Below are 24,316 nucleotides of genomic sequence, written 5' to 3'. Positions count from 1 at the left end.
AAGGCGTGACGTTGCTCTGGGCGATCAGCGAGGGCGTGACGTTGCTCTGGGCGATCAGCGAAGGCGTGACGTTGCTCTGGGCGATCAGCGAGGGCGTGACGTTGCTGTGGGCGATCAGCGAAGGCGTGACGTTGCTCTGGGCGATCAGCGAAGGCGTGATGAGGCGTTGTAGCATCCGCCATTTTGGGTGCGCAGTCTGTAGCGGCTGCCATTATGTGGTTCAGCGTGGCGTCGCGTTCCTCCGCGACCCCCACAGTAAAGGTTGAACCAACTGTGAGCAGGGCAAAGTCCAGGAATTCCATAAACGATCCTCGGGGACCATTGGCAAGTAAATAGTCCTTTAATGGTTCATTTAATCCATAAATAAAGAAGTCTATGAGGGCATAGTCTGGCAGATCAGATAAATGAGCAAACTCCAGAAACTTTTGAATATGTGCCTCGAGGGTACTGCTACCTTGCTGCAGGTTGATGAGGCACCATGCTGGGTCCATGTTGAAGCTGGTAATGCTCTGAGAAGCTGCTGGATCTTTGTACGGCGAAGTCTTCTGTTACGAATGGGAGACTCAGGCAGGGGATCCAAGTGCAGCGTTTTATTAGAAGTGAGCGTGGTCGTTCAGGCAGGGTCAAACAGGAACAAACAGGAGCAATAAGGAACAGGCAGAGTCGTAGTCAGGGTACAGGCAAGGATCGAGGCAGGCAGCAATGGGTCGTAAAACAGGAATCAGGCAAAATCAATAACAGACAGGCAAACAGGATACAAGGAAACGCTCAGAAATGTGACACAAGTGACAACAATACTTCGCGGTGAGGTGGTGTGTTTGGAAGTCCTTTATAGTCCTGTTAATGAGCTGCAGCTGGGTGTGGTAATCAGTGTGGTGTGCTAGGGTGGATGTGGCAACAGGTGATTGGTGTGAAGTGAACATGTGACTGACAGGGAGAATTGTGGGAAGTGTAGTCCGGGGAGTGACAGGAACAGACGGTGATCGTTACAGATATATAAACATATTGAAATATATGTAAAGAAGTCTCTTATACTCTTATACTATACCAAGGCTGCATTTATTTGATCCAAAACACAGTAAAAACAGTAATATTGTGAAATATTTTTGCAATTTAAATGAACTGTTTTCTAATTTAATATATTTTAAAATGTAATTTATTCCTGTGATCAAAGCTTTATTTATTTATTTTTTTTTAGCATTATTTTTTAGCATTATTTTGATGCTGCTCAAGAAAAATTTATTATTATCAATGTTATGCAGACAGTTGTGCTGCCTGATATTTTTGTAGAAACCATGATATATTTTGTTCAGGATTTTTTGATGAATACAAATTTCAAAAGAACAACATAGAAATTGATTTTTTTTTTTGTAACTGTAGGTATTTTACAGTAGTATTTACTGTAACTTTTGATCAATTTCATGCAAAATATTCTAAAATCTTACAGACCCCAAACTTTTGATCAGTAGTGTACTGTATATATATATATATATATATATATATATATATATATATATATATATATATATATGTATATGTATATTTACAAATATATAATATGTACTTTTTTAACATAATTCTTTGATTTATTAAATACTACATCATTTTAAAAAGGAGGAATTTAGATGGCAACAGAACCTAAATCTACAAAATAACAAAAATAAATATATATTTATAGTCTCAAAACTCAGTTTTGTTTTGATATAGGTATCAAGATCTCCTCAAAAAGAAAAAGAAGAAAAAAAAAAGAAGAAGAAAGTTGCTAGATTTTTGTTTGCGTTTATAATAAAGTTGGCATCAGCTAATGTCGTTATTTATGCATTATTAGGGACACAATAGGTGCCCATTTTGTAGAGTGATACTCTTGGTGTTCTTTTTTTAGTTCTTCACATTACACTGTGAAATTGTGAAGAAAGTAATATACAGCCATGTATTTTTAAAAACTATTATATAATTGCATTCATTACAGCTCAGCCAACTGGAGATAACTTAATAAAACACTTCCCACTGCAAGAGTCATTTTCAGCCTCCATGCCACCTCTAGCCTTCTCCATGGCAGATCCGCCTCACTGAATCTTACCTGCATGTCTGGATCTGACATGTGTCTCAGGAGGGGGGAGATGAGAAGCGTGGTGGGACGCTTGCCTGTCTTAGATGTCCTTCAGTCTAAATTCCTATTTGGCATCATTGAGCTTTAACTGGATTTCTACCCCGCAGGTGGTCAGTAGGTGAATGTGTGCAAACCATTGTGAGATTATGCACGAGTGTGTGAGTGTGTGAATAGATGGAGGGTCAAAGGCTGTACTAAAGTATCAGGCTAACCTGCCACTCAGCTGTTGCGGTGGTATTTGTTCCCATGGGAATCCCATTTCAGCCAATGAAATGCAAAGATGACAGGAGACCACAGAATGGGGTTTTAAAATGAAGAAAGAGAGTCTGTGGCCATGGAGACAGATCTTTGGAGCTGGAATCAATCATCTCATTTTATAATTTTATGACAAATATCTTAGACTACTCAGACTACAGTATATGCTGCTGGATAGTTTTTGTGCATCATGTCCACTTAGAGTCAGCATGAAATCAAAATTGACCCTATTGAATGATATTTTTGAATGATTCATCGGTGCATGTTATTCTAAAGAAGAGTAATGGTCTTTCATCAAAGTATAAATATAATAACTTGCTCTCCTTATGAAATGACTTTCCTCTCCAGTCAACATCACCATTATTTTTCAGTGCTTGAGTTTCACAAACCAGCCAATTTATATATAAAATCTCTACATTTTTTTTCATTAAATATCGACTTTCACTCAGAAATATGTCAGTTTAAGCTAGTTAAATAGTTTGAGAACTTCATTCATGTATTAAGATCCAATAAAAAGTGTTCATTTTTTCATTTTTTGCTCTCCTTCCCTCACAGAATCTCTCTCCTTTCCCTCAAACAGTCGTTCAGTCCTCACCTTCAGCCTTTAATCTTTTTCTAGCTAGCCCTCATCACCTTTCCCCCCTCATTCCCTACACTTTCCCTCTTTTCAGGTGAATCATGTTCTTTTCAGTGGTTCGATGTGGGCTATTCAGCGACTGAAGTGGCCCACCATTACCGCCAGTGCAATCGAATTGTTCCGCAGAAAGCTCTTAGCAGCAAAAAGCGTTCGAGCAACTCTGTGAAAAGCCCACAAAAATGGAGTCGTCTTATTTGTCCTGATTTTGAGTGGGCTCGCTGTGTGCTTATAACTGTGCCAGCCTTCACGAGGGTTTTACTTGAACTCTTGTCTTTAAAACGTTAGCCCACATTTTATTGAAAGTTTAAAAGCATTTATCTGTCTTTTCTCAGGGGCATTCCGGGGAAGAAATGCGGGAACATTATCTTCACAGCTGAGGAACTCAGCAATTGCCGGGTCAGTACAAGACTAACGCACATGCGCACGCACGCATAGTCTTAGTGGTCTTTCATCAAGCTGAATGCCTAAAGCATTGTATTTAAATATCAGAGGTGAAGTATTTTTCTTTTTTGCTAATATTAGATACTGAGAGACAGAAAAAGCAAAAGAATATCTAGATTTTCCAAGTTAATCCATTGTGGATGTCTCTGCATTCACTCAAGAGTGAACGGGTGAATCTCATGAAACCTGTCAATCATGTGTCATATTTCATTATGGGGCATACAACTCAAAATCTAAAGAAAAAAATATTTTTTTTAAGGAAATGAATCTTGTAGTACCATTAAGATTTGTTTTGCATTACAACATTTTTATGGTAATTAGCACATTTCCTTCCCCAATTGACTTCCCCAAATAAGGTAAAATAAATGTAATGATAAAAATAAAACATCATATATATTTTTTTGTTCATATATTAATGTATTCATACATATGGAAGAATTTGTGCAATAATTTACTTTTATATTGATTTTAATAATAATAATAATAAAAACATTTTGTTTAACAGAAGAAAGCTCATAGGACCATTAAGATTGGTTTTGTATTACAACATTATTTTTATACGAATAATTAGCACATTTCCATCCCTAATTCACATTACTGCTAAGCAAAAATAATAAACAAACAAATAAATAAATAATAGTAATTAAAAAACAATTATTTATGTGATATATTATACATCATGGAAGTATTTGTTGCACTTTAATTTACTGTATATTGATTTTAAATATATATAAACAAAAACATTAGAACCATTCTGATTTGTTTTGCATTACAAAATATTTTTATATTAATTGGTACATTTCTTTCCAAAATTCATGCAAAATAAAATAAAATAAAATTGTATTTGATATATTAAAGTATTTGTTGCACTTTATTTTACTGTATTTTTATTTTAAATAAAAAATACAGTAATTATATGTTTTTACAGACATTAGAATTATCAGTAAGACTTTTTTGTCTTGTATTCTGCAAGGATCTGCATTGAATTGATCAAAAGTGCCAGTAAATACATTGATAATGTTACAAAAGATTTCTATTTCAAATAATTGCTGTTCTTTTTAACTGTCTGTTCATGAAATAATTCTGTGGGGAAAAAAATGTATTACAGATTCCACAAAAATATTTTACTGGCACCAAACTTTTGAACGGTAGTGTATCTTTATTTATGGAGAGGTTGAGGGGGAAAATGTGCTTTATGGTCTTGAAAATAACGTCATGAAATAAAATAAAGTCACGATGTTCAGGGTGAAATGTGACCTGGACATAATTTTGTGAGATTCCCTGTCACGATGATCAATGCAAGACTGCAAAATGCACGCCAAGTGCAGCATTTGGCTCACTATTTTGTATACCTGTTTTAAACTGTCCATCTCTTTTCAGTCATTCCAACCGCAATTTGACTGTTGCCTTGGGCCAGTCCATAAAACCACATAAATATTATTTCAGATGGCACAAATTATGTATATATATTCAATTTCGTCCCTCTGTGTCCTTGTAATAGCATGTAGCTACAGGGAGTGTTTGGCAGAAAGCCGTGACAGTTCACCTCAAATACAGCTTCTTCCTCCCCAAGAGGGACGGGCCGTTTTAAAAGGCAGATGAGCTGTCTGTCCGGTGTGTCACCCAGACCGTAGTTCCTCGAGTGCTCCCTAGACATTCTCTCTCTATCAAGATCCAATTAAATCTGTTGCATGTGTGACTTCCCTCCTGGTCTTGAGGGTCTCCCCAGAGATCTGGTATTCTGAAGAGAAAAGCTCCAATAAATAGCTAAACACTGGAGACCTCTACTCAACATTAATATGTATGAACCAATTGCTGTTCTCCTCTAACACGAGTGTGTCCTCTCTGTGGAATTGATTTCTTGTCCTAGTATTTTGCCTTTGTTGTGTCCTGAACTCCTGCTCCGTAGAGATGTTAACTGAGGCCAGCGATTAAAATGGATTGTTGGATATAATAGTGCCGGTATTGAAGACTCGGAGTCAAGAGTGCATCTGCTTTGTTTGCTTGTTTGTGCACCTTGTTTGTATTTTAGTAGCTTTAAGAATATTCTATTCCCATATATCCCAAAGTAATCAAAGTGTTTTATAACAGGACATTGCAACCATGCAACTCTGTGCTAACAAGTTGGATAAAAAGGATTTCTTCGGGAAGTCTGACCCCTTCCTGGTGTTTTACCGCAGCAATGAAGACGGCACGTGAGTATACATCATCATCTTAACAGAGTGCCCATACCAGGTGTGAAGCAACATGACTTCTGTCAAAGTGTAACTTTGCTCGCTTTATATTGTTACAGTGTCAATAGTATATGCAAATGAACAATGTTTCCTCATTCTCTGTGTTACCTGGACAGAGAAATTCATGTTTATTTGTCAGAAAAAGTACTTTTGCAGACTTCTGACAGCTCCAGAGCTTTCGTGAAAGCTGCAGATTATACTTCTGCATTTTTGTATCCCCTCCCCCATACAGTCGGATTGACAGAGGGTTATTAACAGAACAGTTATTGCAAGAGTAGGTTTATCACTGAAAATCGTATCATACTATCTCTACTCTTTAAACCGCATTATGGTAAAAATTGAACACTATGGCAATATAGTGAGACAGCATGATAGTTTCTTTCAGTTTTCTCCTCCTTTTGGCCTAAATCATTGTGTTCATGGTCATCCAGTTTGAAATGTTGACTACAAAAAGGTTTTTCATATTTTTTATTTGCTGGATCCTTCACTGGACATCGAAAAGTCAACACCATTATAACTAAAAGTTTGCTAAGGAGTATTTCCTACTAAAACGAGGCGATATTTGACTCTGGTAAGTGTATCCACTAGCAGACTGGTTGGAGTGGCCTTGGATGGCAACATGACCAGGGCTGCGTTTCCCAAAAGCATTGTACGCCTAAGTTGATCGTAAAATCAATCGTACGAGTGATCTTAATATTAAGGTCTGTTTCCCAAAAGCATCGTAACTTAAGTAGCACTTGAAAATGATCGTAGATCTACGAGTGCTCTGGAGTAATCGTAAAGTTCTAAGTGCATCGTAAGAAGACAGAGTTATGAGGTCACCTACAGGACAACCGGCAGATTACACAATGAAATGTTCAAGGTGTCTGAATAAATTGTGATATATATATATATATATATATATATATATATATATATATATATATATATATATATATATATATATATATATAGCTTAAAGAAATTGTCTGAAAATTACATCTTTGTTTAGCTCTACCTCATATTATTACATTATATACATATACATTATTTAATCTTTTTGAAAGGTATCTTTATTTATTTTTTCTAATCCACATAAAGTGACGATTGTTAGGTTAAACATTAAAGTATATGATTCTATAAGGTAATATTCAGCACTTGAGAAACGGACAGCGACTCTTTAAGTAGCATGTAGAACGCGTTCTCGCGCATTCATGTTAAGGGCATTTTTGGGAAACGCACGTGAAATTGCAGCGAGCGTTCGTAACCTTGCACGTATAAAGCGCTCTTAAGAGCTAAGATACATTGTTATTGGGAAACCCAACCCAGTGCATTATGGGCATTTTGGCAAAAGGGAAAAAAACTGCCTTTTTTCTATAGTCAGGTAGCTCCAATTTTAGACATTTTTCAACTTTCTACTGTATAGTCAGCCAAGTTTTATTGAAAGCCCAGAGGTGAAGTTCCCTGTAAGCCAGCTATGAGGTTACCAAGGTCCAGACCTTTTCATATTCAAAAATAAAAGTTCTCAATGGCTAATAAGCTGTTTAAAACTCCTCATATGAGTGTCTGCATGTATAATACAGTTTGCTAGTTTAGTGATAGCGTGGGCAGTTTATTGCTGACAGGATGCCACATTCGGTAAGACAAACGCAATGATCATTGTGACATTATCTGTAAGAAACTGTATCAACGCTATCAAAAACAGTAGCATTATAACACTAGTACACAGATCTGTAGAAAAAGTAAGTTACAGAATGAAATATGCCAAATATGCAAATAGTGGCCATGAAGAAGTCTATGCTGTTTCATTCAGTTTCGTAGTTAACCTTTCACAACCATTTCACAACCAGTCATGATAAAAACATTCATAAGAGCTCTAGACAAAGTTCATATGATTAATCATCCATATAGCAATTCTTATTAAAGAAAACTATTACAGAAACAAGTATTGTTGCGTGAATAATAATCAAATATTAAAATTAAATAATAAAAAAACTATCCTATAGTAAAGTATCAGCAAATTGTGATGCAGTAAATAAGGTCTAATTTAACAAAAAACAACAAAAAAACGAAACACAACCAAAACAAAAAAACTATTAAAGCTGCAAGCAGCGATGAAAGGGCCCTCGCACCCGGGCTCACTGCCACCCGTTGGCCTTAGGAAAAATTGAAAAATAGGCGACATGCATCCAAACGCGTAAATAAAAGAGAATTATAGCAAAATCATGAAAAATTGCCACACTTCCTGCTGCCAACAGGTGGCGCTATAACTAACTGAATATTGTCATATAGATGTCTTCAGGCCAGGACTCTAATAAAACATGTGAAGTTTGGAGCAGATCGGACATTGTTTGTCTGAGTTACAACAACTTCCTTTTTTATGGCGAAACATCAGACTTTGTCATGCCGCCACGGACACGCCCTTTAGTGAAAACTCTAGATCTTCGCAATTTAACGTTCAAAGGCCTTTAGATTAGACTGACCAAATATGATGTTGATCTGATTAAAGCTCTAGGAGGAGTTCGTTAAAGTACAACATGTGGAAATGGCAAAAACTGCCAAAATTCAAAATATCTCACTTCCTGTTGGGTTTAAAAACTTTGCACCCAGGGGCTTTTTTGTAGGTATTGGGCTGTTACATCTGTCTACCGAATTTCATAACTGTACGTGAAACCTAGCACAAAGGACGCTTAATTGAAATTTTGTAGGTGGCGCTATCGAGCCATTTTGCCACACCTAATTCTGAAACCCATATCAGATGTAAATTTTCACCACTTCTGACACGTGTGCAAAGTTTCATGAGGTTTTGAGAACGTTTAGGCCCTCAAAAATGTGATTCATTTTGGAGAAGAATAATAATTGGCTGAGCAATTCCAATAGGGTCCTCACACCATCGGTGCTCGGGCCCTAAAAAACAGACAGAACAGAGAGAGTCTACCTAAAGTGTAGAATTGCGAAAAGGTTCTTACAAAATACCCCCGACTTTACTAATTTCCAATCCCATGCCCATAATCTAAATGAACTGATTTTATTTAAGTAAAAATGATCAGCCAAACAACTACATTAGATTACACGAACACAAATCACTGTTAGAGTCAGATCAGGTACAAAAAGCTCAGACAAAAATGAAAATTCTGTCACCATTATTGTTCTAAACATGTTACTTTTTCCTGCAGACTACAGAAGAAGATAAATAGAAGTATGTTGGTGTGTCCCCATTGACTTCCATTGTAAATTAATTCCATTCTAAATGGGTAAATGATGACAGAATTTGCAGAATTTTGGGTGTATATCCTCTTTTCCAAAAATTTTTTGTCATCATTGATAGTTAAATTATGTTTGAAGCAAGAAAATCTCAACCAATCAGAACATATTTCAGGTTTAATATACAGTGAAACAGAACTCATGGTTGCATATTTTTAGAAAACTGTTCATGGCAAAAACAAGGATTATCGCTTCTTTCTTCTCAATTTCATGCCAGCTTAGGACATGGTGTTAGCTTAATGTTTCCGGACTGAACATAAAAACCCATAAAACAAAATTACCACTAAGTGTTAGCTCAATTGACTGATAACAGAGGGTTATGGATGGTAGTGTTTTGAAACCCAAGAGGCTCTTCATGCCCACCATGAGCTGCTCTTGACGTTAACCACTTTTATTGATGCTCCGCTGTAGTTGGTTGGTTGGTATTCATTTTCAAACATATTCCTTCAAAGAAAACCATACAGGTGTCATAACAAGCCTTTAAATAAGATTTTCTTTTTGATTTGGCTCTTTTGTAGGTTCACTATCTGTCACAAAACAGAGGTGATAAAGAATACTTTGAACCCTGTGTGGCAGCCCTTCACCATCCCAGTGCGAGCTCTCTGTAATGGAGACTATGACAGGTGAGGCTCTTTAAAGAGTTTAACCCTGCTGCATGGCTACTTTAAGATGATGGGAAATCAAAATGGGCCATATTTACTGTCTTAATACTTAATGCTCCTGGTCTTTATGCGAACTATTAATTGATGCATGTCTGAAAGCATTAAATTTATAGACAGATTTTTCATGTGCATTAATCCTCCACTGGTTTTCAATTCATTTGTTTGTTTCACTACACAAAGAATGTTTTATTACTTCAGTTGAACTGGGTTTGATTAATAAATAAATTATCCACACATAATGTCTTTAGTGAGAATTGCAGTTTGTTGAAATCACACAGAAGAGAATGATACTGTTATAATACCATATTGGATACATGCACTAACAATGTTAAAAAATAACAGCATTATCATATTTAAATTTGTGTTTGTGCATAATTTTGACAGCCCTTAGACAGTAAATATATAATGTGAGTAAAGATCCATATTTTTATGCATCAGGTTATTGGGTGCATTCTAAGAGCCTTTGTATTAATGTCCCCAACGTTTACATAATCTTTGACTTTTTTGATATGAGCCTATGATTTTTGAAAGGAATAGATTTTTTGTTGCACCTTTAAAGCATCCCTCAGACTCGTGTACTGAGCTCTGAGGTGTTGAAACGAAACACCGCTGGTGCCGTGAGCTGTGGAAACGGGCAGCTGTGTCACTGTGGCAGTGGGAATAATCCCAGCAGTCAGCTGGAGTGAGGCAGCGGCCGGTGCTCGTGTTATTTTGGACTGGCTCTGTGGACTCACCAGGCTGCCGTTCTGCTCTGACCTTTTGAGAAAATTCTGGCTGTCTGCACTTAATTTTAGATATTGACTTGCTGTGAGGTTTGATTTGTTTGTAATCTCTCCAGAACAGTGAAGATTGATGTTTATGACTGGGACAGAGATGGAAGGTACGCTGTTCTTCGTTGCTTGTGTTTCCCTTGTGGGTAGTAAATATTCTGTTTATGAACACATAAATTATCCTGCATAACAAGAATAACTCAAGTCAAATTTTCATTAGCCAAAATAATTTCTTCTCAGCATGCTCATGCAATGTTCATTAAATATTCCTCAAACAAGTAAACGCTTTCATTTTTCTTCAGTCATGACTTCATCGGCGAGTTTACGACCAGCTATAGAGAGCTATCTCGTGGACAGAGCCAATTCAATGTTTATGAGGTAAAAAACATAGTTTTGTACAAATTAATTTGGATTAATATGATTGAATGAAACACTTTAGAGTTATTTTGACTTGTTTAAAAACACTTGTCATAAATGGGGTACAAAATGAGGCTTAAAAAATATTATATGAGCATTTTTTTTTTGTATTTAATTCTGTTTATGTAAGTAACGGGGTTGTGCCGAAAGTGTGGGACACATCTAAATATTGTGTTTTAATAACAAAAAAAAAAAGTTAATAATTTTTTTTTTTATTTCAGTGATTTGAATATAATTTCAATTGATTATCAAAATTATGTTATTGCTGTAGGATTTTCATTGTAAGATATAACCATGAAGGTGAAGACAGGCTAAAAAGAAGGATACACACATTAAATGTGTTGAAAACTAGCTACTTTTCATGTCAGGATAATTTTTTGTTAGATAATAGTTATCTAATAGTTCTAAACATGTTTAATGCCTCTTAAAAAGTAATGGGACAACAACGTGGGCCGTATTCATGAAAGTGCCAAAAATGTTTCATGAATCATAAGAGGAAAAAAAAAACACATGATGACACTTCAGTAATATGTCATACTCCTTTTATCAATGTTTGATGGGTGTCTTTTTGTTTCTTTCAGGTTCTGAATCCTAAGAAGAAAGGAAGGAAAAAGAAATACGTCAACTCTGGCACGGTACGTGTGAATGAATTACCTGTCAAACGCTCTCCTCTTCTGATTTATTTTCATAATGACTTCCATTATCTCTCCTCTCTCTCTTTTTTCACTCTCTCTAGGTAACACTTTTGTCCTTCAAAGTGGAATCGGAGTACACATTTGTGGACTTCATTCGGGGCGGGTAAGTGCCCCTTAAAAAAATCCCTGAATAAATTAGGCTGGAGAAAGACGTGGATTTACTGGTTAGAGAGCAGCTGGATCAGGCATGCATGTAAACCATTTGTGGAATTATGGTTACTTGATATGAATATCTTGCATTTAAGACAATACCTATAACCCAGAGTGGATTTTGAGTGGTCATTGAGCTTTCAGAACAGTTCATTTTCAGGAATTACCAGTATGTTGTGTTGAATACTGATACAAATATTAATGAAATGCACTATAGAGATATAGTTTTTGTGTGTGTGTGTGTGTGCCTTATAACCTAGTTACGGTTATGTGCTTCTAGGCTAAACTCAGTAATAGTCAAATAGTTTGACGGATTATATAAAAATTAAGGCTGTCAATTTGACGTGTTAATTTAATTTGATTATTTAATGCAAAAATTTACACAATGTCCCTTAATTAATTCCATAACTGGAAGCCATTCAAGCTTGAAATAAAACCTTCATGTTTTATAAAGGGAACCTGCATCAAGAATCCATGTTTACATAGAGCAGATAATCAAAAATGAGTGAGGAGCCCATTTTTAATCAATTGACAGCCCTAATAAAAATGTAAAACCATTTTTGCTAAAGTAAACATCACATACTCATTTCCGAACAACTGAAATCAGGGCAATGATTCAGCACACCAACATGTCATCCCATATGCTTGCCTTTTAATTACAACTAAACCTTTAATTATGCATTGACTTGATAAAAACATATGTTTGTACAAAAAAAGAAGCATTTAGAAGCATAATTTTGAATTATTGAAATGGAAGTTTAAGTAGAAGTTTAAATTCTCTCAAAGTTTCAGCATATTCTACTAGTGCACTTTCATTAGCATTATAAATATGAATTTATAGTTTTTTTTTTTATTTTATTTTTTTTATAAATTTGTACATATACAGTGGCATCTAAAAGTCCACTTTGTTAATAAATAAATGATTAGTATTTTGAACATTTTAAAACAAAGATATCATTTAAATGAATGGAAATGTATAAGACATATTTGGACTATAATATTTGGATTCTTGACTATTTCTAGGTTACTAATCAAATGTGTGACATTGAGCATATGAACTCCTTTGTACTAAAGGTCAGATGTCTTGCTTCCTTTGAAGCATGGATAATATGGATCAGATTTTTTTCATGCCAGCTCAAGTGCTGCTGTTATTAGAACAAAAGAGGGACAAACCATATACTAAGAAATTCAATTTTTACTCATATGCTTATATAACCCCTCACACCACAGGGTGTGTTTATATAACAACGTAACTCGCTGCTTATCTACCATAGTACGATGCATCTTAGAAGAAATCAGCTAGCTTAGTCATGACTGTTTCCCAAACCCATATTGTTGCAATTTTTTATTCAACTACATTGGTTATTCAAGTGGTGGAGACATAACTTATTTTAATTAATCCATTTGAGACATGGCATCTGAGGACTCATTCTCATTTTTCTCAGTTATTTTAATAGAATTTTTTTCAATGTCATTTTTTTTTTTACATTAGAAATGTCTTTACTGTCAGTTTTGATCAATTTAATGCGTCCTTGCTGAATAAAAGTATTAATTTCTTACTGACCCCTAACTTTTGAACAGTAGTGTATAACACCCTGGACATGTAAAATAACAAATCATATCAAGTACCCATATGATTATATACTGCACTGGTTTCAACTTTTGACTGAGACTCTTCAATGTTGAAACAGAACACAGCTGAACTTCACTGTAGCAATAGACTTCACCGCATCTAACGGTAAGACCATCTTCACTGACTGAAATATTTAGAGCTTGGCACTGATGTAAGTGACATCACTGTCTTTGCACTTGTGTCTAAACTTGTATTGATTGATACCTGAATGCAGGAAACCCATCACAGCCGACATCTCTCCACTACATGAACCCGTATCAGCTGAACGCGTACGCCATGGCCCTTAAAGCCGTTGGGGAAATCGTCCAGGATTATGACAGTGACAAACTCTTCCCTGCCTACGGCTTCGGAGCTAAACTCCCTCCTGATGGCAAGATCTCTCATGTTTTTCCCCTGGTGAGTAACGGCTCAAAAAGAGCCATCATTAAAAAAAGGCACACACAATAACACCACAGTGATGTTGGATGGTAAAAGGTTTGTTCACCATAAAAAATTAATGTCAATTCAGTCATCATTTACTTACTCTCATGTATGGCTTTTTTCTTCTGTATAACACAATATATATATATATATATATATATATATATATATATATATATATATATATATATATATATATATATATTTTTTTTTTTTTTTTTTTTTATATATATTTTTTTTATATATACAGTGGACTACATTGGACCCCATTAACTTTCATTGTTAGGACAAAAACTTTTAAAATTCTTCAGATTATCTTGTTTTGTGTTGCACAGAAGAAAGAAAGGTTTGGAATGACACAAACAATGACAGAAATTTCTTTTCCTTCTTTTTTTTTTTTCAAGAAACCTTGAGAGAATTTTAAGGGAAATGTCATAGTGAAACCAGATATTCAACAAAGATATGCAAAAAAAAAATAAGACAAGACTTGATTTTATTCTGAATTAATTGGATTGTGAAAAGAGGACATTTCTTACTACAATTTATTTATTTATTTATACAAAAAAACATACAAAAATAGAGATGCACAGATATAGATTATAATATAGAATATTGGATGATACTGCTATTGTTCTTACTACTTAATAATTAATAATAATAATAATAACAAATAAATGTACATTAATGTTTTTATTGATAAATTATTTATATATAAAAAAAGATACAAAAGTAGGATGCACAAATATAGATTGTTATATAGAATATTGGCTGATACCACTACAATTTATTATTATTTAATTTCAATTAAATAACTTTTTTGTATAAATTATTTATTTATATTTACTGTATATACATACATATATATATATATATATATATATATATATATATATATATATAGGGTGATATTATTAATAAATTAATTTATATTAAAATACTTTTTTATTATTTATACATATATAAAAAAGCTGCAAAAGTTGGATGTCCAGATATAGATTATTATATAGAATATTGGCTAATACTAACTCTACTACTTATTATTATTAAATGACACAAATCATGACAGAATTTTCATTTTCAGGTGCATCTCTTTAAAACCACACAGACATGATACTCATTATTAATACTGAACTACGCTGTCATGAATTTTCAGCATTGGACACATAGCGCATAACAACATAAAATATCTCTCAGCCCAGAATGAATAAGTCAGGAGCAACGAGAGTTATTCCTCATGTGTTATATATGAACTTGTGGAGATCCTCTCCTATACATGTGTGTTCTGACCTCGTAGAACTCCGACTGTGAGAATGCAAACTGCGTCGGCATCGAAGGCGTGCTGGAGGCGTACTATGACTGTCTTCGTAAAGTGCAGCTCTATGGCCCCACCAACTTTGCTCCTGTCATCAACCAGGTGGCACAGTAAGCTAAACAGCCCTCCTGCAATTGACACGAGGTTGAGCTCTCATTCTGTCTCTCTGCCCTGGTCTTTTTTCTGTCTCCCCCATGAGCTGAACTTCTTCCTGTCGCTATCCACTTGTTATTCACTCTGAAGCCTGTCCTCTCTCCACACAAATGCACTTATACGCGCACACGCGCTCCAAAGACTCCTCCGGAATCCTGTGCTTGACTAACACTTCACTCAGTCTACCTGCTGCTCAGATGCAGTCCAGGTCTGATGTTTACCATGCAGAAACTTTTTAAAAGGGACATATCATGGAAAACAGGATTTTGCTTGCTTGCTTGAAATAAGGGACTTTGATGTGCTATGTAGGCACAGTCACCGGTTATTTATTGAAACTGAGCTACAAAAATGGGTCATTTAAAAATCAGTATTATTGTGATGTGAAACCATGAGCACATTAACATTTGACATTTAAATGTAACAGGATGAATTAAATTATTTGAAGAGGTTAGCCATTCACAACAGAGGTCTAAGGGTCAGATTGTGTAAGAAAATGGTAGTGTGAAACTAAAATATGGCAGTTTTTGTTACAAGAAACCTTTATAGAATTTTTGTAGTTTATATAATAATATTTAACAAAAACAGGACAGAAATAATTAGGACAGGAAACAGTTAGTTCCTGTCCTTGGTTCTGATTGGTCAATAGCTCTGTTTTATTCACGATAACGGTTCACCCAACGGTTCTGTGCATCACTACACAACATCCTTAGCAACCACTCTTAGCAGCGTAAACTGTATGTTCTCAATTGATATTGTTCATTGAAGCTTACAGTATTATGTAGAAGAGTGTTGTGAGAAAAAGATCGATTGAACAAGTTTATTACCTGCATTCAGATTTAGCATGTTCCTTCAGGTCATTCCTGTGTTCATAATAAAAAATTGGTTAAAATGTCCGATGTATTATCTTGTCCTTTTAACAGTTAAGGGGTTTTCCCGTGACTGACAGCGCTAGTCAAAGCATTGCTAGTCAGAGCAAAAAATATTCTCTACTGACTGACACACTCATAAATACAGCCTTTACCGCCATCTAATGGTGTAATAATGTAACTTCTATTGCTGTTCACGGTCAGGGACTATTTTTTTCCGGCGGAAGGAAGGCTTTAGTGAAAGTTTAGTTCACAAAATCTGCATTGATACATATTTTTGGCTTTAATTTGTATTGTGTAATAACCGTTTTATTTATATATATATATATATATATATATATATATATATATTTATTTATTTATTTTTTTTTTTTTGTAGCTCAGTTTCAATAAATAATCGGTGACTGTGCCTACATAGCACATCAAAGTCCCTTATTTCAAGCAAGCAAGCAAAATCCTGTTTTCCATGATATGTCCCTTTTAAAAAGTTTCTGCGTGGTAAACCTCAGACCTGGACTGCATCTGATATATATATAAATAAAAAACAAATAACCTAAAACATTCAATTTGATCTTTTATGTAAGGATGTTTTGCACAGAAAGTCATGACATAATGAGGGTGATTATGTCATAAAATCCTGATAAAATAAAGCAGAACGACATGGATAATTATTACTCTTTAAACTTGCCACAGAAAAAGAATTCAAATGAAAACTTAATCTCCGGTCTGCTTCAAATTTCACATATATCATGTCATTATCAGTACACGGCTAATCACACAACATGTAAAAAAAAAAACCCACACACATGTGAAGAGGCTTTTAATTGCCCTTGTCAGTTTCAAGACTTCTTCAGATCCTGCTAAATCTCTCAATCTAAAGAAAGTCAAACTCCCAGAACTGCAGAGGTGCTTTAAGAGGCAGATATTGATCGCCCGCTGCTGAAGTGGTCAACTTTACAAGTTGGTATGAGTCTCCTCTCTCAGCTCGCCGCTTCTTACGTGCCGTTTCTGAGACAATATCTGGAGGTGGTTATTAGGGTCAATGGACTTGAAGGAACAGTCCAATTTAATAAGAAAAGTTGAGAAAAGGGCTCAGATAAAATGAGGAGGATTTTACTGGGTATTTCCAGTAATATGCTGGAACACAGAATCATAATCCCCAAATTATTAAGTATCAATAAGTATTATTAATTATTTTAATAATAATATGTATTATAGTATTTTGTGTGTGTAGGTGTGTGTGTGTGTGTGTGTGTGACTTAAATTCATTTCCAGTAATCAGACTATCATAGAGACTTGTTTTGACTTGGGCCAGTTAGCAATCACCCATAATACCATAGCAACCGTGTAGAAGTGCACTTGTTTTATTGCAGCCAGACATATTAAATCATTTCACCCTGGAGTCAATTTTAGTTTTTTGAATTTTTGCTGGAATATAGAAGCTCTTAACTTTAACTGTACTGTAAATCCTCAGGTGTGCGGCTGAGGTGACAGATGGCTCTCAGTACTTTGTGTTGCTGATCATCACAGACGGTGTCATTTCCGACATGGTGCAGACTAGAGAAGCTGTGGTCACCGTGAGTCATTTTTGCTTGTTAGACCTTCATGATGTTCTGTAAATACAATAATCTTTTTAGCAGGGCACGATAACATATTGCTGCCCCTTCCCTATTTACAGGCAGCGTCCCTTCCCATGTCGATCATAATTGTGGGAGTCGGCCCCGCTGAATTTGATGGTGAGATTATGGCACTGCAAACAGATTGTCTCAGAAAAAGAATACGATATGTGATAAAACTATTCTCTTGTTGATGTAACAGCTATGGAAGAGTTGGATGGAGATGAGGTCAGGGTGTCCTCCAGGGGACGTGTTGCTGAGAGAGACATTGTCCAGGTACATAATGTTACCTATTCGGGATTATTATTATTATTATTATTATTTAAAGTTAGATAATTGAAAAAAAAATCCTATTTGGCCCTGAGTAAATGTAACATTATAAATTTTACTCATTTCATTAATATTAATCATGTTAGGCTAAATAATAATAATAATAATAATAATGCATTTAACTATTATTAAACTAAAAAATAGCATTATATTTGTTACAGTATTTATTAATCTTTAACTTTAGTATTTTAGACCATAAAAATACAACTGTTGTTTGTTGGTTCATGTTAACTCAGGTTCATTAAATGATACTGACAGATACTACTTTTGATTTTAATAATTTATTAGTAAATAGTGAAATTAACATCAGCTAGGGTAAAGGGTTAGTTCACCCAAAAAATTAAAATTCTGTCATTTATTACTCACCCTCATGTCGTTCTACACCCGTAAGACCTTCGTTCATCTTCAGAACACAAATTAAGATATTTTTGATGAAATACAATGGCTCAGTGAGGCCTGCATTGCCAGCAAGATAATTAACACTTTCAATGCCCAGAAACTACTAGATGTAGGATTTATTTAAAACAGTTAATGTGACTACAGTGGTTCAACCTTAATGTTATGAAGTGATGAGAATAATTCTGTTCACCAAAAAAACTAAATAACGACTTGATTCAACAATATCTAGTGATGGGCGATTTTATATAGCGCTTTTTAAGTCACGCCCCCCAGTGGTGAACCATTGAAATTTCGAAACACTTATGACGTAACGAGGCCTCGTTTACTGAAATCATGTGACTTTTTTAGTTTGATACACGCTCCGTACACTATGAAATTGCCCATCACTAGATATTGTTGAATAAAGTCGTTATTTTGTTGGGTTTTTTTGGCACACAAAAAGTATCCTTGTCTCTTCATAACTTCTGTAGTCACATGAACTGTTTTAAATATGTTTTTAATAGCTTTCTGGGCACCTGAAAGTGTTCATTATCTCACTGTGTTAAGTGTTATGGCCTCACTGAGCCATCGGATTTAATCAAAAATATCTTAATTCGTGTTCTGAAGATGAACGAAGGTCTTATGGGTGTGGAAAGACATGAGGTTGAATAATTAATGACAGAATTTTCATTTTTGGGTGAACTAACACTTTAATAATAAGATGGTTTAGAAGTGTTTTTCATCATTATTTCACGTTAATTAATGTAGTTAACTAATGTTGACAAATAGAACCTTATTGTAGTGTTTCCAAAATAAAGTGTGACACATTCCACAAATACGGTACAAAAAACGTAAATACTAGTGTTGTCATAATTACCATCCGTGATACCAAGTCGGTACTGAAATTTAAAAATGTGATGCTTTGAGCGCTGTTGAGCAGATTCGTAAACACCTCTGATTGGTCATTGTGTTCACGCGCTCATCAGATTTTTCTGTGATTGGCTACAATGATCAACGCTTCAAAAACATGTTGTAAATAGACATCAATGATGTTTTATGTTATGTTAATGTTTTGTTTTGTTTTATTTTTTGTTTTGTGTTTTTTTTTCTTACCTTTCTCTTTTTTTTTTTCTTTTTATTAGTAGTAAAGACAGAAAGCCATTTTTCATGAGATCCATCTCTGTATCTCTGATTTAGTTTGTGCCATTCCGGGACTACATTGACCGATCCGGGAACCAGGTGCTCAGCATGGCTCGACTGGCCAAAGATGTCCTTGCCGAGATCCCTGACCAGCTGCTGTCGTTCATGAAGAGCAGAGGCATTGAACCCAGACCAGCCCTCTCCCCCTCTCCTACACCACAGATAAACGTCCACCTCTGATCCTAGAGCAGTATTTTATCCTCTCCCTCAAACAGCTCTATGTTCACGTCTGAACCCCCCCGGGTCCGTCACTGGGGATGCACATTTTTACTTTCCACATCGGTTAGCAGTAGCACATTATGTAGTTACAATAATAATCAACTGAAATCAGGAACATGTTAATATAAGTGTGTGGTGTTATACTTTATAATCAGCCAGTGATCATTCAAAGCACTTTGTGCTTGTCTGGAATGGAAGTTGGGAAGTAAATAGAGGGTGAATTTTTGTAAAAGAAATGTCTGGATAATTTTTCAACCAAATATCTAAAGATGAGAAAAACAATGAAATTTCAACAATTCACATAATTTACATAAAATAAATGGAGCCAATATTATTGCATTAGGACATTTATTTTCTCTAAAATCTCTTGTTACCCTAAAAAATACTCATTTGCTGAAATTATATTGTACATTTATAAATGCAATAATAAGTTGACTAATGACAATTTGAGGAGAAACTTACTTAATTGTCACTATGCAGAAAAAAAAATGAGTTCATTTACTGTATGTAAAATTTTATATTGCGTGTTGAAACATCATCTGGACATTTCTTATTGAAATTTACCCAGGAACATGATTCTCTGTGCTCTCACACCCGAGGCACAGAGCGAGCGAGTGGTACGCTGTAATACCCAAACACGCATGCACAGGTCACCTTTAGCATCACGCGTCCTCTTTGTATTTCACGTAGTTTCTTGGGGGAATGTATTTTTTTCATTTTCTCACTGGCTGAGTTAGTTGCGGCGGCACACTTTTGAGTCTGTAAATATTTTCTAATTTGTGCACGATTTTGAAAGGAGCTAATAAGTAGCTACATGTGGCAGAAAAACAGATGCCTGTGCGGGAACACCGACGCGCTCGGAGTCTTCCGCACATCTCGAGTGGATGCGGCTAATTACCTAGAGAAACAGAGGTGCCAATCAGTGCAATTCAACCAGAGAGAGGAAGATTGAGGGAAGAAATATCCAGAGTGTAATCAGCAGAGGTTAATGGGCACAGGAAGTATGCAGACATATGGCGTGACAAAGATAAATCAGGTGATCAGCAGAACGACAGGAAGAGAGAGGGATTTTTTTCATGGAGCTGCAGGGACAAAGGTGGATTTTACAGGTGAATCTCATGGAGAAACGCCTAGGTCGTATTCTACCCCAAATCAAAAGAAAAGGACAATTAAGATGCCATGCATTGTGTCGTTGTTTTTATGACAAAATTCCTCTCTCATTACCATAATACTGTAGTAAAAATAATGTCCAGAACCCAATTATTATTATTTTTTTTTAAAGTCAGCATAAATTCAGTACTATGAATGCTACCATTACCTACACTTACTATTGCACTTTAAAAATACTTTACAATTTAAATTATGGATGCACTATACTATATATCAGTACCTTATCGGTTATTAGTTAATATTGTATACTTAATTGTACATCCTTTTTTTCTTTTTGATTACATGTATTGTTTTTACTGCTTACCTAAAGTTAGATTAATAAAAAAGACTATTTTAACACTAAACTTTAATAACAATGTTAAATGTAATCATCAGCAAATCTCTAAATATCCATTTTAATACTGTACTTTATAATTGTTTACAATGTTGTGATGGCTAAATTCACTTCTAGCATCTAAAATGTTATTAGAATTTTAATGTCAGCCATTTACCTATCGGCCATAACATGAAAATCATTATGATAAATAATAGTTGTAATATGTTGTCTAATTTAAATATTTTTTTATTTATAGTATTCATAATGAAATGAATATGCTCCTAACTGTAATGATAATAATGTCGCAATGCAAAGTAAAATGCAGTTTTCCTAAAAATAGGCTTTTTTTCTTTTGAATTAGGGGTGACGCATGACCTAGATGTTTCTTGACTTTTTTCGTGAGGTTCACCCTTGCGTACACTGCCATGTTTTCAAATTCCATTCCAAAAATGATTGTAGACTCATTGAATGTTTGCCAAAATTTCCATTCTTTCATTCTGCTGTACATAATGGATAGTGCAATAACATTCAACATGCATTTCACCACAATTTATGGATGTATTTCCTTCACAATCCTTGTTGCTGTGATCAAAATATTGCTCAGATACTTTAATGTTGAATACCGTTTTTTCTCCATATTTATATATACAGTAATCTATCGGAAATGTTCTAACTGTTGCTAAACTGTAGATTTGAATGATATTTGTTTCATAGTAAAGACAGCTATAGTAAACACAGCTGCTTGTGCCAAAGTGCTACCATGTAAAACATTCCTGCCAAGGTTGTATATCGACATGTGAGGCGAAGATGTTCGTTTTATATCTCCTTGTTGTGTTTTTAATAAAGCATGAATGTCTTGTGCTGACTTCTGAAGAGTTTATCATGCTTATTCACAGGATAGGTGTGCTTTTGTGAATATCAGTCCCCGTTCATTGTAATTGCATGGAAATGAGGAACTACCAGTAGGACATTCTCCTTTTGTTTTCCACACAACGTCATGCAGGTTTGGAACGATATTAGGGTGAGTAAATGATGACACAAGTGTCTCTTTTTCTTTTCTTCTTTTTTTTTTTGGGATAAATGTGTAACCAACAATATTCACACCCGCTTAGCCTAAACATTAGGATGACAAGTAATCAAGAAGAACAGTTTAATAGCTAATAAAGACTCTGTTTGATTCTATTCACCGTCTATTCATGTTTTGGGATTCTAGCTCTTTGGCTCTTGACTGGCATCTGGTGGTGAATATATGCTGAATGTTTCTTATTTCCTTCTAGTTGTGTGTGTAGGAAGGGATGAATGTGTCACAGTTTGCAGAGGTCAAAGGTGAGAAAGTATAAGTTGAACGCTGAGAACATGACAAAGCAGCAGCACTAAAGCATAAGCAGCCTTAACAAACACACCAAAGCACATTATATGATAGTTTGCATTTATTCATTTAGCATTGTATTACATTCTCAAATGGTCAAATAATGCATAATTCTGATACATTACATGATGGTTTGAGAGTTCATTGTATTGCAAACCATGTGCAAAGACTGCATTAGTCAGCTCATCTTTCCATAGGGACGAGTCTCCAGTGGTGATCAGTGTGAAGTGATGATTGTGTGTGACACTCAAGGGTCTCTTGACATCCACTGGAGATTTCTCTAGAACTTACACTCTGTCCTCAATGTCGGCTTGTGGTTATGCACATTTCATTCTACTGCCTGTGAGAGGAAGGAATTTAAGGGACATTTCACTCTAAAACTAACATTTTGTCAGCATTTACTCACATTCATGTGGTTCCAAACCCACACAAAATGAGATGTTTTGAAGAATCTCCAAGATAGGGCTGGACGATATGACCTAAAATCAGAATCTACTTCATTTACGATTAATGAACGATTCATTTTTGCCCTCATAGTTCACTGACAAGGTTTGTATTGTAAATATGCTTGACTATTAAGGGTGGGATATTTTTTCCTAATGAAACAGTGCTCCGACATAGCTCACTTCAAGCAGTTATTTTAACATTTCTTCCAGATTTCTGCTCATTGTAAATCAGATACAGATAAATTAGCACAGTACCAGTACATTTATTTGAATACATTAATGAGAGAGTGACTGCGTGTGAATTAGTCATACAGTCTCTCTATTAATTGTGAAGCTGTGGGTTGTAAGTAGTTACTTCAAAAGTAGAAAAATATATGCTATAACCTTTGAGTTTCTAATCTACTTTAGTTAAAAATCACAGGACAGCGTTGACAACGAGTTTATGCGCTCCTCTCTGTGCACACAGTCTTCACGTAATGAGCAGCTACTGTCTGTATGAGTGTTCGTGTGCCACAATGCATCAGCGCAGTAGCTCAATAGGCTATAATGATAAACATCCGATGGTCTAAAATCGCTTGAATGTCCAAACTGGCAAGCCTTAAAACATAAAATTGACAAACTTTGATCTCACTTTCAAGCTCACGCGCTTGACTCGCGCTGTGTGTTGACTCAGCATCTGAGTTCGCCTCCATGTTGCTTCCATCCTGCTGACTTTACAGGGCGGAGTCACATGACTACACACACTAGGTTTTTAAGGAGAAAGTTTGCATTAAAAAATGGGAAAATTACGTTGGTTAGAGGTTTTGAATTTCGGTTTCGATTACTTTTCGATTAACTCCCTGAGGTCTGAAAACGTGTTGGCGCGTTTTGTAGGATTTTTTTCACATTGCAGCAAAACAGACTTAAATTACTCCGTCATTTCTTGTCATAGAGACATAAGTAATATATCAATTGAAACTATAGAATATCTTCTTTTATTTGTGTACACTCAGAGTAAAAACACAATGTTGTGCTTTTTGTAAAATAAAGAAAACTAACATGCGTGATCTCTCCTCTCCCTCTGAACGAAGTCCAATCTGATAGTTCTCAGAAAATGAACTGTCACTTATGAATACTAATGACTAAAAAATGACACTTATGTCTAAAGAAACGTTGAAATGTCAGGTTTTAAATCGTGCAAGTCAAATCGAAAACAAACATTCTGTGTTTATGTAATCCGTATGAAAAGAGAGCCATGTCAGAAGTCTGTCTCATTATCCGCTAATGAGGCCACG

At 35.2% G+C, this 24,316-nt stretch overlaps 1 protein-coding gene across 1 annotated transcript in view; it reads left to right on the top strand.

Moving 5' to 3' along the window:
• Nucleotides 1-22,027, top strand: part of cpne9 (copine family member IX) — a 46,677-nt gene extending 24,650 nt beyond the window's left edge. The window contains exons 8-21 of the mRNA XM_067370445.1: nt 3,335-3,398; nt 5,535-5,638; nt 9,439-9,543; nt 10,421-10,462; nt 10,655-10,730; nt 11,351-11,404; nt 11,506-11,567; nt 13,306-13,352; nt 13,462-13,643; nt 14,962-15,089; nt 17,473-17,575; nt 17,677-17,734; nt 17,817-17,890; nt 19,520-22,027. Coding sequence (XP_067226546.1) covers nt 3,335-3,398; nt 5,535-5,638; nt 9,439-9,543; nt 10,421-10,462; nt 10,655-10,730; nt 11,351-11,404; nt 11,506-11,567; nt 13,306-13,352; nt 13,462-13,643; nt 14,962-15,089; nt 17,473-17,575; nt 17,677-17,734; nt 17,817-17,890; nt 19,520-19,702 — 1,282 coding nt within the window. The 3' untranslated portion in view covers nt 19,703-22,027. The remainder of the gene's footprint in view (nt 1-3,334; nt 3,399-5,534; nt 5,639-9,438; nt 9,544-10,420; nt 10,463-10,654; nt 10,731-11,350; nt 11,405-11,505; nt 11,568-13,305; nt 13,353-13,461; nt 13,644-14,961; nt 15,090-17,472; nt 17,576-17,676; nt 17,735-17,816; nt 17,891-19,519) is intronic.
• Nucleotides 22,028-24,316: the final 2,289 nt, after the last annotated feature.

Source organism: Chanodichthys erythropterus, chromosome 20, assembly GCF_024489055.1.
Source record: "Chanodichthys erythropterus isolate Z2021 chromosome 20, ASM2448905v1, whole genome shotgun sequence".
In the NCBI taxonomy this organism is placed as follows: Eukaryota; Metazoa; Chordata; class Actinopteri; order Cypriniformes; family Xenocyprididae; genus Chanodichthys; species Chanodichthys erythropterus.
The sequence above is the reverse complement of the archived record's forward strand: the minus strand, read 5'-3'. Positions and strand labels throughout refer to the sequence as shown.